Raw genomic sequence first — 15,643 nt, forward strand, 5'->3', positions numbered from 1 at the left:
TCTTATGTAAACGCTTTGCAAAAATACCGTTATTTCGTAGAAAACGAGCAGAACAGATATAGCAGCTGATCAAAACTGATGATTAATAGAATAACACCCACAAGCCAACATAGGATAACACACATAAGAGAGAAACACTCACTTGTCAGGATTGGCTAGCAAAGAAACAAGGGTGGCTCATATGTTCCCGAAGGGCAAGGCACATGCCTTTTTAACCAGCTGCACAAGATATCAGGGAACACAGATTGCAGGAGCAGACCGATCTCTGACCTGACTTCAGGCCAGTTTGCTGAAGAAGCCATATGAGTTTTGAAGACCCATCTAATCCCACACCCTTGACCTGGCAAAGAGAGCAAGCTGCTAATTTAATGCATGGGGCATGATTGTGGACCTGTCTTTAAACCTAGAATTGACACTATAATTGCTTCCAAATTCTGATTTTTAATACTTGCTTTGATCATTTGGAGGCAAAACTAAATTACAGAGCTGAACTGCTTTGGTAGGAATTAGCAAACAGCTTTGAGATGCTCATGGGAATAAAACTTGGCCATTTGTGAACTTCTTTGGACAAGGTAAGTTAACCCATCGAAGCACAGTGGATGTACGAGAGTATTCCTCACTTGGACATTGACAATGTTTTACCTCTACATTTTTATCCATGCCTTTAGATTGCTTTTTGGTTGTTCTAAGTCAACTGCCCTTAGAAGTAATGGATTTTTGACAGCGTTTTGTAATGCTCTGCACTTAATGGTTTATTCACGGGTTGGTATGTATAACCTCACCTATCCCCTGCCTCCCTAATCCTGAGAGCAACACGATTGTGAGCATGATTTTAGGTCTGACTGTGCCACCATGGCCACACACACACCCATTGCTGATTGGTTGCAGGTAGCTTGAGCAGAATCTATTCAAGGCAACTTATCCAGAACAGGACTGCAAGACTTGTCTTTCGCCTCAAGACCAGGGATCGTATCTCTCCAGCTCTGAAATCTCTTCGCTGGCTCTCTGTGGCTGCAAGGATCAAGGTCAAGACCCTCTGCATCATCCACAAGGCTTTCTGAGGGCTGGGACCGCTTTACCTCCAACTTTCTCTTCCAAAACATCTTTCTTCTTGAGCTCTCCACTCATCCACTTCCAACTCTCAGAGGGTCAGGCGCTTCTCCAAGCAGAGAGTTGGGGGCAGATCTATCTCCTCGGCTGGGGCCTTCCTCTGCAACAGCCTCCCTGCCTCTCTCAAACATGAGCAGAACCACCTCTGGTTCTGGAAGCAGCTCAAAACCTTCCCTTTTGCTTCTGCTTTCTCTCTTCCTCTCCCCTGCTGATGCACCTGACTGCTCTGCACACTGGTCACCTGGCCACCCTCTGAACTCAGGCCCAGGCTCCTGCATGTCCAGTTGCCCTTGCACTGCCTCTGGGCTCCCCAGCACTTAAAGGTCTGTATCTGCAACCCTACAGTCCCTTCTCTCTGCACTTTTGAGTCAGCCGCTGCCTGCACTTGTGAGTTAACTGCACTTCGCTCTTCCCCTCCCCATGGCACTTCTCCCCTTCCCTCTTCCCTGCACTTGCGCGATCTGAATGACACAAGGCCTAGTAAGATCGTTATTTTGTCCTCCCTTTGTTTCCCCCTCCTTGTCTTGTCGCTCCTAGAAACACGTGTGTACATGCGCGTTATAAATGCCACATCATATCATATCAAATACTTTCTTGTTTATATTAGTAGATTGTGTTGTTTGGCTATACTATTTTTAATGCTCATATTATTTCTACAAGTAAATGTATATATATATAAATCCTAAACAATAGAGTGAAAGCACTTGTTATGTTTCTATTTATGAGTAGAAAGGCCTCCATATTGCAAGTCTAAACAGGTCTTGGTTTAGTGATAACATTTTGTAGGAAGGATATTGATAACACCTATTTTCTAACATAAAAACAAGGGCAATGAGCATTTCTTCCTAGATTCTCTACAGGTAGACCCAGAGCAATATTGGTCTTCAATAGTAAGCCTGTCAGGTGCTCAGGGTTAGTGGTTTCTCTTGCATTTAGTGCAGAGACACAAGTCTCTCCAGAGTCCTGCCTTGGGTACAGCACTATTTTCTGCTGCAAAACCTGTCACAGCGCCAGGTGGTCCTTTCGACCACTTTTAGGATGGCAGTTAGGGATGATAAAAACCATGACTGGGATCTCCTTGAGATAGCTATTTCAAGCAGCAACATCAAACAGTGGCCTGCTAGTGTTATTCCTAAGCAGCCAGTTAATGGCTTAATCACAGATGCGCATGCACTAGTGGTTAAATTAAAAAGTCTTAACCAATTGTGCCTCCAGCCGCTTAATTTATATCTGTCCCGTGCACTGAAGTCCTGTTCAAACAAGCAATGACAAAGCTAAATGCTTTGCTTGTTTATAGGTATCAGATGGGCATTTTCCAATCACTGATTTCATGTCCCCAAGTAATCACATTATTATTCAGCTGTTGCAATCTTATGGCCAGGTAGTACCATAGGGGCAGTGCCTGGCAAATGCCGTCTAATGCCTATATTAATCCCGAAACCACTGGATGTGCCAATGCTTGTTTTTTTTTCATAGCAGAGTTTAAAAAAGCTGATATGGCAGAAGCAGCTGCACATCTATGGACCAGCCAAGACAACAGCTCTGCAACCCACAGGGGAAACATAGTGCATGTAGCATTTGCAGTGTCCGACTGAACCAAGACTTCTGCCTTGAGATACACATTGATGTATGGGGCTACATTATATAAAAAAGGGCTTTTGCTATGGGCCTCTTTATACAGTACTTCTAGGAGACTGGGCACAGGACCGTGCACTGTTAGCAGCTCCACCACCAAGCGGCTACCTACCATTCATAGCCATGATGGTGGAGCTGCCTCTGATCGTGGGCCTTCATGGGCCATGCTCCATTCATCGGAGCCGATTGCTCGACCAAGATGGCGGATGCCCTGTCCGCTTCAAGAAAGGGGCTTGTTACAGCCCATGTTCCGCACTTCTTTTCTAATTGGCTGTTGCCTCTTACATTCACTCAATGGTCGGGAGCCGGCCCCCATGGAAACGACCCCATGTAAAGGATCCTCGCCTGTCTCTGCCTGTCTGGGCCTGATTGGGCCCTTAATCCATCTCTCCTTTCTCCGTCTGACTAGGGAAAGGCCTTTCTCTCCTCTTCCCCCTGGTTCTTGCTACCTTATATTGCCTTCTTCTTGCCAGCTCTTATTGTAATCTGCAGGAGTTCCCCCTTCCTTCTTAAATCCTTCCTCTCCATCCATTTTTTCTCCCTTCATTTCCAACTTGCCCTTGTGTTTCCCTCCTCCCTCGCTAGCTAGCACCTTGTCTCCTCTTTTGTTCCATGCCTCCCTCTTTCCAACTGCCCCTGGTGTTCCCCCCACCCCTGCCATCTCGCACCTCGTCTCCTTTGTTGTTTCAGTGTCTCCTTGTTTCCAATTGCCTCCAGTGTTTCTCCCCTCCCCCGCTGTCTCGCACCTTGTCACCTTGTTGTTCCATGCCTCCACGTTTTCCCCTTGGCCCCGGTGTTTCCCCCTACCCGCCATCTCGCTCCTGCCTCCTTTGTTGTTCCATGTCTCATCTTTTCCACTTGCCCCAGTGTTTCTCCCCTCCCCCGCCATCTCACATCTTGTATCCTTGTTGTTCCGTGCCTCCTCGTTTCAAATTGCCACCGGTGTTTCCCCCTCCCCGCCATCTCGCACTTTGCCTCCTTTGTTGTTCCATGCCCCCCCCCCGTTTCCAATCACCCCCAGTGTTTCCCTCCTCCCCCTCCATCTCGCACCTTGTCTTAGGGTGGCCAAGTTTGTCAGATCCTTTTGCAGGACACAAGGTGGTGATGACATCACGGCGTCAGTCACTGGGCAGAATCAGTGCATTTTACCCGCAGCTGCTGGTGTGACAAGCCTGCAGGCCTGTGATGTCAGTAGCTGTGGGTGTAATGCAATGCAATAGGACTCTTATTTACAGATTAGCTGCCACTTGCTAGCCACTGTTATTCCCATATGCAGGTAATAGGGAAAGGGGGGTCACACACATACATTTCCCGCGTATGGGAATAACAGTGGCTGGCAAGTGGCAGCTAGTCTGTGAGACAGCGCCCTGCAGCGGCCGGCCGCAGCCCCCAGCATGCCTAATTTTGACTCCTGACTTGCTCTGTTGGAGCACAAATTGTGCTCGAACAGAGCAAGTCGGGACAACCCGCGTCCCGCATAGCCACTCGGCAAACTGCGGGACACAGTCCCCAATAGCTGGACAATCCCGCAAATTATGGGACAGTTGGCCACCCTACCTTGTCTCCTTTGTTGTTCCGTGTCTCCTCGTTTTTCCACTTGCCCCCAGTGTTTCTCCCCTGGCACCTCGCTCCTGTCTCCTTGTTGGTTCTGCAGGTCTTCTCTTTTCCACTTGCCCCCAGTGTTTTCCCCCCTCCCCGCCTCTCGCTCCTGTCTCCTTGTTGGTTCTAGGCCTTCTCTTTTTCACTTGCCCCTGGTGTTTCCCCCATCCCCGCCACCTCGTTTCTGTCTCCTTTGTTGTTCCATGCCCCCTCGTTTTCCACTTGGCCCCGGTGTTTCCCCCTCCCCGCCACCTCGCTCCTGTCTCCTTGTTGGTTCTAGGCCTTCTCTTTTTCACTTGCCCCCGGTGTTTCCCCCATCCCCGCCACTTCGCTCCTGTCTCCTTTGTTGTTCCATGCCCCCTCGTTTTCCACTTGGCCCCGGTGTTTCCCCCATCCCCGCCACCTCGCTCCTGTCTCCTTTGTTGTTCCATGCCCCCTCGTTTTCCACTTGGCCCCGGTGTTTCCCCCTCCCCGCCACCTCGCTCCTGTCTCCTTGTTGATTCTGGGCCTTCTCTTTTCCACTTGCCCCCGGTGTTTCCCCCATCCCCGCCACCTCACTCCTGTCTCGTTGTTGGTTCTGGGCCTTCTCTTTTCCACTTGGCGCCGGTCTTTCCCCCTCCCCGCCACCTCGCTCCTGTCCCCTTGTTGGTTTTGGGCCTTCTCTTTTCCAATTGCCCCAGTGTTTACCCCCCTCGCCTGCCTCTCGCTCCTGTCTCCTTGTTGGTTCTGGGCCTTCTCTTTTCCACTTGGCCCCGGTGTTTCCCCCTCCCCGCCACCTCGCTCCTGTCTCCTTGTTGGTTCTGGGCCTTCTCTTTTCCACTTGCCCCAGTGTTTACCCCCCTCGCCCGCCTCTCGCTCCTGTCTCTTTGTTGGTTCTGGGCCTTCTCTTTTCCACTTGGCCCCGGTGTTTCCCCCTCCCCGCCACCTCGCTCCTGTCTCCTTGTTGATTCTGGGCCTTCTCTTTTCCACTTGCCCCAGTATTTACCCCCCTCGCCCGCCTCTCGCTCATGTCTCCTTGTTGGTTCGGGGACTTCTCTTTTCCACTTGCACCCAGAGTTTCCCCCCTCCCTGCCATCTTGCTCCTGCCGCCTTTGTTGTTCCATGATCCCTCGTTTTCCACTTGCCCCCGGTATTTCCCCCTCCCCGCCACCTCGCTCCTGTCTCCTTGTTGGTTCTGGGCCTTCTCTTTTCCACTTGCCCCAGTGTTTCCCCCATCCCCGCCACCTCGCTCCTGTCTCTTTTGTTGTTCCATGCCCTCTCGTTTTCCACTTTGCCCCGGTGTTTCCCCCTCGCCGCCACCTCTCTTCTGACTCCTTGTTCGTTCTGTGCCTTCTCTTTTCCACTTACACCCGGGTTTCCCCCCTCCCCACCATCTTGCTACTGTCGCCTTGTTGGTTCGGGGCTCCGCTGTTGCACAGGTTTACCTGCAGTCTTGCTTTTCCTCCTTGATGCCCGTCACACCCAGCTGGATGCATCCCTGCAGTGCTGATCTCCCCAATTTAAGGGGTCTTGCTTCATTCCTTTCTGCAATCTGCCTCTTGCCTTCTTGCTGTGGCATGCCTGCCATCCTCATCTTGATTCCGTTACCTTATCTTCCTCGCATGCTGCTGTGTTTGTGCCCCCTCCCCCTTGTTGCCCTGCTACTCCCCCGGTCGATGCTGAGCAAGTGGCCACCTTTTACCTATCTGTTCTCTATACCCACTTCTCCCCCCAGCCATTACTCTTCCTCCTGCCCTTGGTTGTCCCTCTGCCCCCTCCGATTGTGGTACGTGTTTTTTAGATGTCTTCTCCCGCTATCCCTCTCCTTCTGTTGCACCTCTCCTCTCTGGGCTCAGCTGGGGCATCCACGGGCTTCCTGTGATGCAGTGCTCTGTGTGTTATCCTGCACTGCCTGCATGCCTTCCCTGGCCACTTTACCTCTCCTCCTGGTCTACTGTTCTAACCTGCAATGTCTCCCTTTACTTACTGCACCCACCGGTGTTGCATTTGCAGCCTTGGCTCTTTCTTGCTATTTACCCACCTCCACCCTCCTGACCTCAGCTCACTGCCCTGTGCTGTGTTCTGTACTATCTACCTTACCTCTTGGATTGGCTTTGGAGGCTTGCTGTGTTTGCATTGACTTACCTCTAACCACGATTGACGTTGGATCCTTGTGATGCCTTTGCCTGTCTGCATGCCTGATGTAGCCCCCCCAATCCCGAGGCGAGGCTTTTCCAGTCTGCAGTCACTCCTACCTGCTTGTCTCCATTGCATGTTTGCTTTCTCCTTAGAAAAGTCAAATTTGTAGCCTAACTAAGCTCTCCCTTGGCGACAGCTAAATTTTCTGTTTTGAAATTATTATTATATATCGATAGGTATTTCTGTTTTCCAAAGATACGAAGTTCGTCAGCATGAGTGTTTCCCATACATTTGTTGCGACTACTACACAAGCAGAATGCATTCAATAGATAAATATGAGAAAAATGTCACTCCAATGTGCCAACTCCTTGAATAATTTGATGATTATCCAACAATTAAATCAAATACCGTGGGAAAACAGTTATCTATTTGTCACACTGGATGTAATCCAATTATATACAAGTATCAAGCACAATAAAGGTCTGGAAAGCACAATGTATTTTTTGAAAACAAGATTAGTCTCCTTCCTACAACAAAACCTAATGATCATGGAAATGTTACATTTTTGTCTCTATCACAATATCTTCATCTTTGACAATATCCTGTATAAACAACTTCAAGGTACTGCTATGGGGTCCAAATTTGCCCCATCTTATGCAAATTTGTTCATGGGACTATTTGAAATTCAGCATGCTTGGAAACACCCCAGTTTTCACAACAACATAAGATTCTGGGGTCGCTTCATTGATGATATCCTAATGATCCGGAAGGAGACCTTCAACAATTGGAGATATACATAAATCATCTAAACAATAATTCATTCAATCTTTCATTTACAAAAACAGCAAGTCCAACGAACATGGAGTTTTTGGATCTGGAGCTATTTGTGGAGGAGGACCAGATCCAATTCAAATTATTTACAAAACCATCAGCCGGCAACAGTCTCGTTTTTGCTTTGTCTCATCACCCAAAACATACAATCTACAATATTCCTTATGGAGAGATCCTAAGGATTAAAAGAAATTGCAGCACAAATCTCACCTTCCAAGAAAATCTTAAGAAAACTGTGTCAAAGTTCAAAGAGAGAGGATATGGATCCAACAACATTAAGAGTGCTATCAGTAAAGCCAAAAAGGTCTCAAGAGAATCTCTATTAATTGATAAACCCAAGATTGGTACACCGGAACAAAAGATTCAATTCATCACAACTTACAGTACTGAAGCCAAGAAAATAAAACAAATATTATCAGAAAACTGGAATATTTTACTTACTGACTCGAGCCTTCAAAAACATTTAGGCATTTCACCTAGCATCTGCTTTCGGAGGGCACCGACAATTAGGAATCTGATTAGCCCAAGCTTCCTGAGTCCAATTCCGAATAATAAAAAAATGTTCTTTCAAACTTTAATAAGGGGCACACACAAATGTGGACACTGTAAGTTATGTCCATTAATACATCAAGGAAAGAAAGAAATCAATCTACCCAATGGCAAAATAAAACAAATCAATCAGTTGATCAACTGCAACTCGACCTTTGTTATCCGTGGGATAGAATGTATCTGTAAGAAACTATATATTGGAAGCACAATAAGGAAACTGAAGGTGAGAATTTTCAAACACATTAGAGCCATCAAACACAAGGATCTCAGATCACCTATATCAGTACATATCATCAATGAGCATCCGCTTTTTGATGTTTCACAACTCAAGGTTTTTGGATTAGAGAAAATTCCCTCCCCCCCTAGGGGAGGCAACAAAGAGGAACTATTACGGAAACATGAAACCAAATGGATTTGCATCATGAATGCATGTGCCTGTGGATTAAATTGTGATTCAGAAATGTTTTGCTGGTTAGAAATGTTGTTTATTTAATTTATTGTATGCAGAACAATTATGTATGATTGAACAATTAGTATCAAATGTTAAGTTAAATGCTATGCAAGCTTAGAAAATATTGTTCCAATGATTATTTTTACATTTCGAATTTGAACTCTTATTATAAAAATTAAATAAAAATTAGGTAAACTCCAACATCTATATAATTAAATTAGTCTTTAAACAACACCTTTTCACCATCAACCAGTCAAACATAAGAAAATAGCAATCCACATTAGTCAACAGATTGCGAAGGTAGAATTTATAAATTACCTTTTCTATTTTTTCGAACATGGCATTGAAACCTAAATTAAGGGTTTAAAGCGCTCCATAATGGCTGCCGGGAGCATCGGAGAAAAGCATACGCTCTGGCGGCATCGCGTCGCGTTACGCGCGACGCGATGACGACATCGCGTCGCGCAGAGCGTGGCGTGATGATGTCAGAGCGTTGTTTAAACGCTATATAAAGAGCATTTCGGCAACATAACAATGCGAAAGCAGCCGAACAAAGGAAAGCAGTTTATCAAGGCTATCACATTATATTTAAGGAGAGGACTATTTTAAGGTAAGGTAAAATTTGATAACCTTGGTAGACCACAACTAGAAATTGCATTTTCCACCCTCTCCCTAATTGCCACACTTTCTACCCAAAGAAACTTTAAATACTATTTCTCCATAGCCAAAAGAGGGGGGCATTTCTCCCTGTTACAAATCTATTATTCATTCTCTTCCCCACAGTCAAAAGAAATTGATGACACATAAAAGCCCAGTCTACCAGAAGTGACCCGATAAAACTGAGCCTTTCTAGAAAAAGATTTTGAAAAAGATTTTGATTTAAAGAAATCCAATGAAAGAAGTCAAAAATTTGGGTGAGTCAGCGTTTTCTTAACAACAAGATAATGTGCATTTATTATACACATTCTTTAATACAGAGAATAATGATTACTATTTATTTTCAATAGAAAAGCAAAGGGAAAATATAATTCTAAAAATGTTATTTTTCTTTTTTCTCCCTTTTCTTTTCCTCATTCCTTTTTTCCAAAACAGACTAAGATTCCCCTTTTTATGTCTCAGCACTTGCACGTTCTAAATCGTCTCACGACCCTGTCAGAGTGATTTGTTTGCTTGTCCCCTTCTCCCCCTCCTTGCACTTCCCCCTTCCCTCTCTCCCCGGCTCTCATGCGATAGCACTTGCACGTCTGAATGCTTCAAGATCTTTTAAGAAGGTTTTTCTTTTATACCTTTCCCCCTATCCCTACCACCCCCGTCTTGATGTGCCTTGAAACACAAATCTGCGGTGTAATGCGCATTACAAATAAACAATAAAAAAAATTAAAAATGACATGTGTCAGAATCTTAAACAGAATTATTTGCGTAGGCTTTGGCAAAGCAGCGGTTATATTTTGGGGGAAATGCAACTTTTCACATTGTTTAGCCAGCCATATAGCTGCTGTTTTTTATTTTTAACTCAATGTGTTGTACATAATTACACTACAATGGGCAATGTTGGAAACACGTTCCAAGAAAAAGGCTCAAAGTTTCCTTTGATATAAAAGCACTATGTCCTTTTAAGAACCTTGGATGGGTAGAATCTAGTGCAGACCAAGAGCGAACCCTCCAGAGAAAGGTTAACACCTAGAATGACCCCACACAGCTAGAATACCCTATACATGGCTTACATAAGTCAGCAAAAGAAGCACAAGAGTAGATTGACCGTAGCTGGGTCCAGAGAGGCCTCAACGAGTGATCACAGCTGTGCACATGGATCAGCTCAGGTACGGGATTCGCGGAGGGCTCCATATGAAGATAGAGAATGAAAACAATGCAGTGAACTGGTGACGTCAGAGCCATCCCTGGAAGAGCTTGACTCATTTCTTAAGCACCACTGGACCTCTCCCGATTGGTGTCCCCCACAGCCAATGGCCAGGGTACAGGAAACTGTAACCTATTGCAGCCCACGCCCACGCAGGAATTGTTGGTGTTCTCGAAGAGAAAGTGAAGCCGCCTGCCTGGCACCAAGCCAGTGGATGGTGGGGCACTGGCAGCTCCACGACTCATGCTATTGGTGCATCATCAAAGCAAAGTTAACACTTACCACTAAGTGTTAACTTTTCTTTGATGATGTTCTCCGACTGACACTGTGTGCATTCTAATCATAAATACATCCGTTTGTCGCTGTGCAGCGAGCTGGCGGCAGGCGGTGTGAGGCAGCGTAACAAGTACAACTTCAGTTACAAAAATCCTGCCCAGCTCTATGGATATTAATGTGGCTCATAAAACTGGCCCCAAAGTGGCTTATAAAATCGGCCCCAGGGCCACCCACAGTCCATTTTGGTTCAGCCGGTGGCAGAATGGCAGATAGGCTAGTCCGCCCCTGGTGCCAAATCACTTTCACCATCACACCAGCATAGGCCCATGCAGAGGAACTCAGTGCTGCCTGGAGCTCAGACCCACCAAATACTCCAATGCCTGTAGGCTATTATTGTGTTAGACACTGGGTGGTCCCTGACCACAGCAAGTGTTGCTCACCTCTTGGAGAAGCAAGTAAAGCCTGCATTGCAGGCTCCTCCCACCCCTTAATAGAGCACACAACTGCTGGAATGTGAGGAACCACCTTGGGCACTCTTATGGCACCCGATACAAAATCTGCCCCGTGCCCAAGTGTTTTGATATCAAGAACTTACTGTGACATGTTCAGGGCTAGAGCCGTCCAGTAGGCTTCCATTGGCGCGGTTACCACTGCATCAAAGAGCACCTCCTGCAGCAACTCCCCGTCACCTGGGCGTGAAGAAAAAGGAGCACAATGTAGGTGATCACAGACACTGGCAACGGAACACTGTCTTTCCAAGACCTCCAGTCACTTCTGCACTGGTCATGTCTCTTCTTTGGTAGGAGGATGCCCTTCTTGGTGGCCAAAGGGAAGTGCCGCTGGGCAGGTTTAAGAGCCTTTGACCTCAGCAGCCCACATCCTTCTGGTTCTAAGAACATGGGAACAAATCACTCCAGACCATGTATCTACAGAGAGCATCCTGAAGGGGTCAATAACTCACATTGTGTGGTACAGACATTTTCCTGTTACGCTGACAGCAAAAAAACATGTTCAACCCAATAATCCATGACCACTCTAGTTGATCTCCATCCCTGCATAAGAAATCCCTGGTCGCGTGATCTCAGTCCCACTGCTCTAGCCACTTGCTGGGCATACATGGCTTACAGGGAGGGAAGAGCGTGTTTATGGGCAAATGTCGGGTATACAGAAACCTTGCAAAATTAAGGGTGCATCAGTACAATGCTATTTCTGTCAGTGACGGGAGGTCAACGCTAGAGTGGACTCCAGGAGCCATCAGACAATATGAGGCAGGCCGCCAAAGGACACTTGATACTCTTATTTGTATTCTATGTGGACAGTCAACCAGATGTGCAATAAGGACCACCACGAGGCAGTGCACGACTGTGCCAGCAACCAGGGCCACAATTGTCCATTGGCCACCTGTCCTTGACTACAGCAGCTGCTCCAGATATTCAAGATGGCAATGTCTGAACTGTAAAAGTGAGTTCACATCATGGTACATTACCTTAGTAGGGCCTGGGGGAAGAAGAGCGCAAGTGCCCCACAGAGGAAATAGGAGCGGTGGATAAAGTGACACCAACCACTTCTGAATGTGGAGGTGTTGCAGCACAGCCTGACCATTTACAAACTTGGCGGTGTCCTAGAACAGCCAGAAAATATATGACGATTTCTAATCTTGGTGGTGTTCTAGCACAGCCTGGCCATTTCTAAGCTTGTCGGTGTTCTAGCACAGTCCGACCATTTCTAATCTTTGTGGTGTTCTAGCACAGCCTGACCATTTCTAATCTTGGTGGTGTTCTAGCACAGCTTGACAATTTCTAATCTTGGTGGTGTTCTAGCACAGCCTGACCATTTCTAATCTTTGTGGTGTTCTAGCACAGCCTGCCCATTTCTAAACTTGGTGGTGTTCTAGCACAGCTTGACCATTTCTAATCTTGGTGGTGTTCTAGCACAGCCTGACCATTTCTAATCTTTGTGGTGTTCTAGCACAGCCTGCCCATTTCTAAACTTGGTGGTGTTCTAGCACAGCCTAACAATTTCTAATCTTGGTGGTGTTCTAGCACAGCCTGACTATTTCTAAGCTTGTCAGTGTTCTAGCACAGTCTGACCATTTCTAATCTTTGTGGTGTTCTAGCACAGCCTGACCATTTCTAATCTTGTCGGTATTCTAGCACAGCCTGACCATTTCTAATCTTGATGGTGTTCTAACACAGCCTGACCATTACTAATCCTGATGGTGTTCTAACACAGCCTGACCATTTCCAATCTTGATGGTGTTCTAACACAGCCTGACCATTACTAATCTTGATGGTGTTCTAACACAGCCTGACCATTTCTAATCTTGATGGTGTTCTAACACAGCCTGACCATTTCTAATCTTGGTGGTGTTCTAGCACAGCCTGACCATTTCTAAGCTTGTCGGTGTTCTAGCACAGTCCGACCATTTCTAATCTTTGAGGTGTTCTAGCACAGTCTGACCATTTCTAATCTTGTCGGTGTTCTAGCACAGCCTGACCATTTCTAATCTTGATGGTGTTCTAGCACAGCCTGGCCATTTCTAATCTTGATGGTGTTCAGGCACAGCCTGACCATTTCTAAACTTGTCAGTGTTCTAGCACAACCTGACCATTTCTAAACCTGGCTGTGTTCTAGCACAGCCTGACAATTTCTAATCTTGTCGGTGTTCTATCACAGCCTGACCATTCCTAATCTTGATGGTGTTCTAACACAGCCTGACCATTTCTAATCTTGATGGTCTTCTAGCACAGTCTGACCATTTCTAATTTTGATGGTGTTCTAACACAGCCTGACCATTTCTAAACTTGATGGTCTTCTAGCACAGTCTGAACATTTATTATCTTGATGGTCTTCTAGCACAGCCTGACCATTTCTAATCTTGATGGTCTTCTAGCACAGCCTGACCATTTCTAATCTTGATGGTGTTCTAACACAGCCTGACCATTTCTAATCTTGATGGTCTTCTAGCACAGCCTGACCATATCTAATATTGATGCTGTTCTGGCACAGACCGACCATTTCTAAACCTGGCTGTGTTCTAGCACAGCCTCATCTGGTAGGCACCAGGCCAGCTCCTTTTCTTGTTGCAATGCTGACAGCTCTGACTGAATTGATTACTTCAGCCATAGGCTGGGCATGTCCATCCTCTGAATACGTTTTTAAGATAACAATGAATATGTATGAGAAGAATTTACTCAAAATTATTTTAATTGGTGATTATTTGCATATTTCTTGGGTCATTCTGGAAAAAAAGTAGTTTTAGGATTCTGGGGCTTGACAGGCAGGCCCAGTCCTACTTATTTGTATACATGATGCACTTACAATCCAGCGCAGGATCTTCTCCCGTCAGGAAGCGCGTCACTGCCTCCAGCTGCGTGAGCTTCCGGTGATCGGGATCAATGTCCGTGACGCAGTAAATCCTAGGAATAAACCAATAAACAGAAACCGTAAAGCATATCCTTCTGACGTGGAAGTGTGATAATCGGGGCATGCCACCCCACTAAAAATACTCAATATGAAACTATTAGCTACTAAAGTTTTGACAAAATGTTGATGAAAATCATAAAATAGAGTTCAAACATTTTATGTAAAAAAATATATTGCATAGATTGTCAAATGATATGGAACTCTAACCTCAATCCTAACCTCAATCTCTGAGCAGTCACAGAGCTTCACAAACACACATTCTTGGCAAGTTTTGAATTTCTATTCCTAACAGACTTCCAGTAGCTCAAAGTGTTTTGGGATTTAGCATTTCAACTTCCACAGTGCAACATTGCTCAGGGTTTTTATTTTCTCACTTGCTCTGGCTATTTTGACAAAGCACCGTTTTGGAGGCAAGAGTGACCCTGGGGGTGAATGGTTACAACCTCGCTCTGTGATGCACGCTCAAAAGGAGGAAGATGGAGGATCCCCAGTTAATCACCAGCTTCCTCAAGGAATTGTGAAGTCCCCTGGCTATCCAGGACTGGCCTGCCTGAAAGGTTAGTAAAGCATGAGAGTGGGGCACTGAAAGACAGCCGGCCTAAGGATCAAGGGATGAGGTCTAAAGAGGTCAAGCTACCAGGAGGGGGGAATGCCACAAGTCCATGTCAATAGGGTATCCCAAGAACCTGTGTGGGCCCCTCTAATACCCCAGGGAGATGGAGGGAAGATTACAGGCCCTTTACCCACCTAGGGAAACCCTGTGCCTGTTGAACCACATGGCGGCCCAGATAAACCCCTCGTCCATGTGTTTGGGAGGTCCCTATCTATGTCCTAGAGGATTTAGGGTTCAACTTAATCAGGGGATTGTGACAGGGATCATTTCATCAAATGAATGGCTCTGATGTAATGTACTGTTAATATCATAGCTAAGAACATGCACGACATGCCACAGAGATGCTATTTTTCGACTCCTGAAGGCTGCAGGTCCACTCCTGTTTGTGTTTCTGGAGCCCAGAGCCCAGTGCTGTTTTCAAATGAGGCATTTCGCAACAACCAGGGAAAGCACAAGGCCACACGAACACTGAATTACCTTAGTTCACAAGAGGCAGCGCAGCAAAGGAACTTCCCCGTGCACCACAATAGACAACAAGTATCTTCCGAACCAGCAGAGTGTCTGTCACCGCAACAAAGACAATGTGAATCCATGATGGCGGTTTGCTTACAAGTATGCGTAGATCGCAGACCCATGATGCGCGGACCTGTACGCTAAGCAAGAGCAGCTGGGGAGTTAGCAGACCCCTGACAAGTCAGCCAATCACTAGCTCCGTGCATGTGCTCAGGTGAAATTGTTCAAACAATTAAGAACTAGGAAAAGGATGGTTAAGCAGAGAGGTTTATTGGCATTGAATGTTGGAGGCGTGGGGTGAAAGACATTGTGTGTTGGAGTGGCAAGGAGGGAAAGTTGCAGGCGGGAGGTGGAAGTGGTACAGAGGGGCAGCATGAAGGAGGAGGAGACACCATAAATGAAAGAGGAGCGGGAGTGAAGGAGGTACAGAGGAGCAAAAATGAAGGAGGAAGAAGGAAAAAGAAAGAACAGAGAATAGGGAAGAGCATAAGAAAAGAATTGAAGAGGAGCTGTGAGAAGGGAGCAAGCAAGAGAGAAAGGAACAGAATGGGTGGAGATCAAATAGAGTAATAAGGACGCAGAGAGGGGAAGTTGGAAGAGAAACTAAAGGAGCAGCAAGGAGGGGAGAGACAAGTAGCAGCGTAACACCAAAAGGGAGGAGCCG

The 15,643-nt window shown here is 46.3% G+C and overlaps 1 protein-coding gene across 6 annotated transcripts in view; it reads right to left on the minus strand.

The window, feature by feature from the left end:
* CACNA2D4 (calcium voltage-gated channel auxiliary subunit alpha2delta 4) overlaps window positions 1–15,643 on the minus strand; it is a 1,390,363-nt gene that overhangs the window by 682,244 nt on the left and 692,476 nt on the right. For all 6 annotated transcript variants that reach the window (XM_069628636.1, XM_069628639.1, XM_069628635.1 and 3 more), the window contains 2 exons: window positions 13,749–13,846; window positions 11,023–11,116 (listed from right to left, as the gene is read on the minus strand). In XM_069628636.1, coding sequence (XP_069484737.1) covers window positions 11,023–11,116; window positions 13,749–13,846 — 192 coding nt within the window. The remainder of the gene's footprint in view (window positions 1–11,022; window positions 11,117–13,748; window positions 13,847–15,643) is intronic.

Source organism: Ambystoma mexicanum, chromosome 12, assembly GCF_040938575.1.
Source record: "Ambystoma mexicanum isolate Mex_15411 chromosome 12, UKY_AmexF1_1, whole genome shotgun sequence".
NCBI lineage: Eukaryota > Metazoa > Chordata > Amphibia > Caudata > Ambystomatidae > Ambystoma > Ambystoma mexicanum.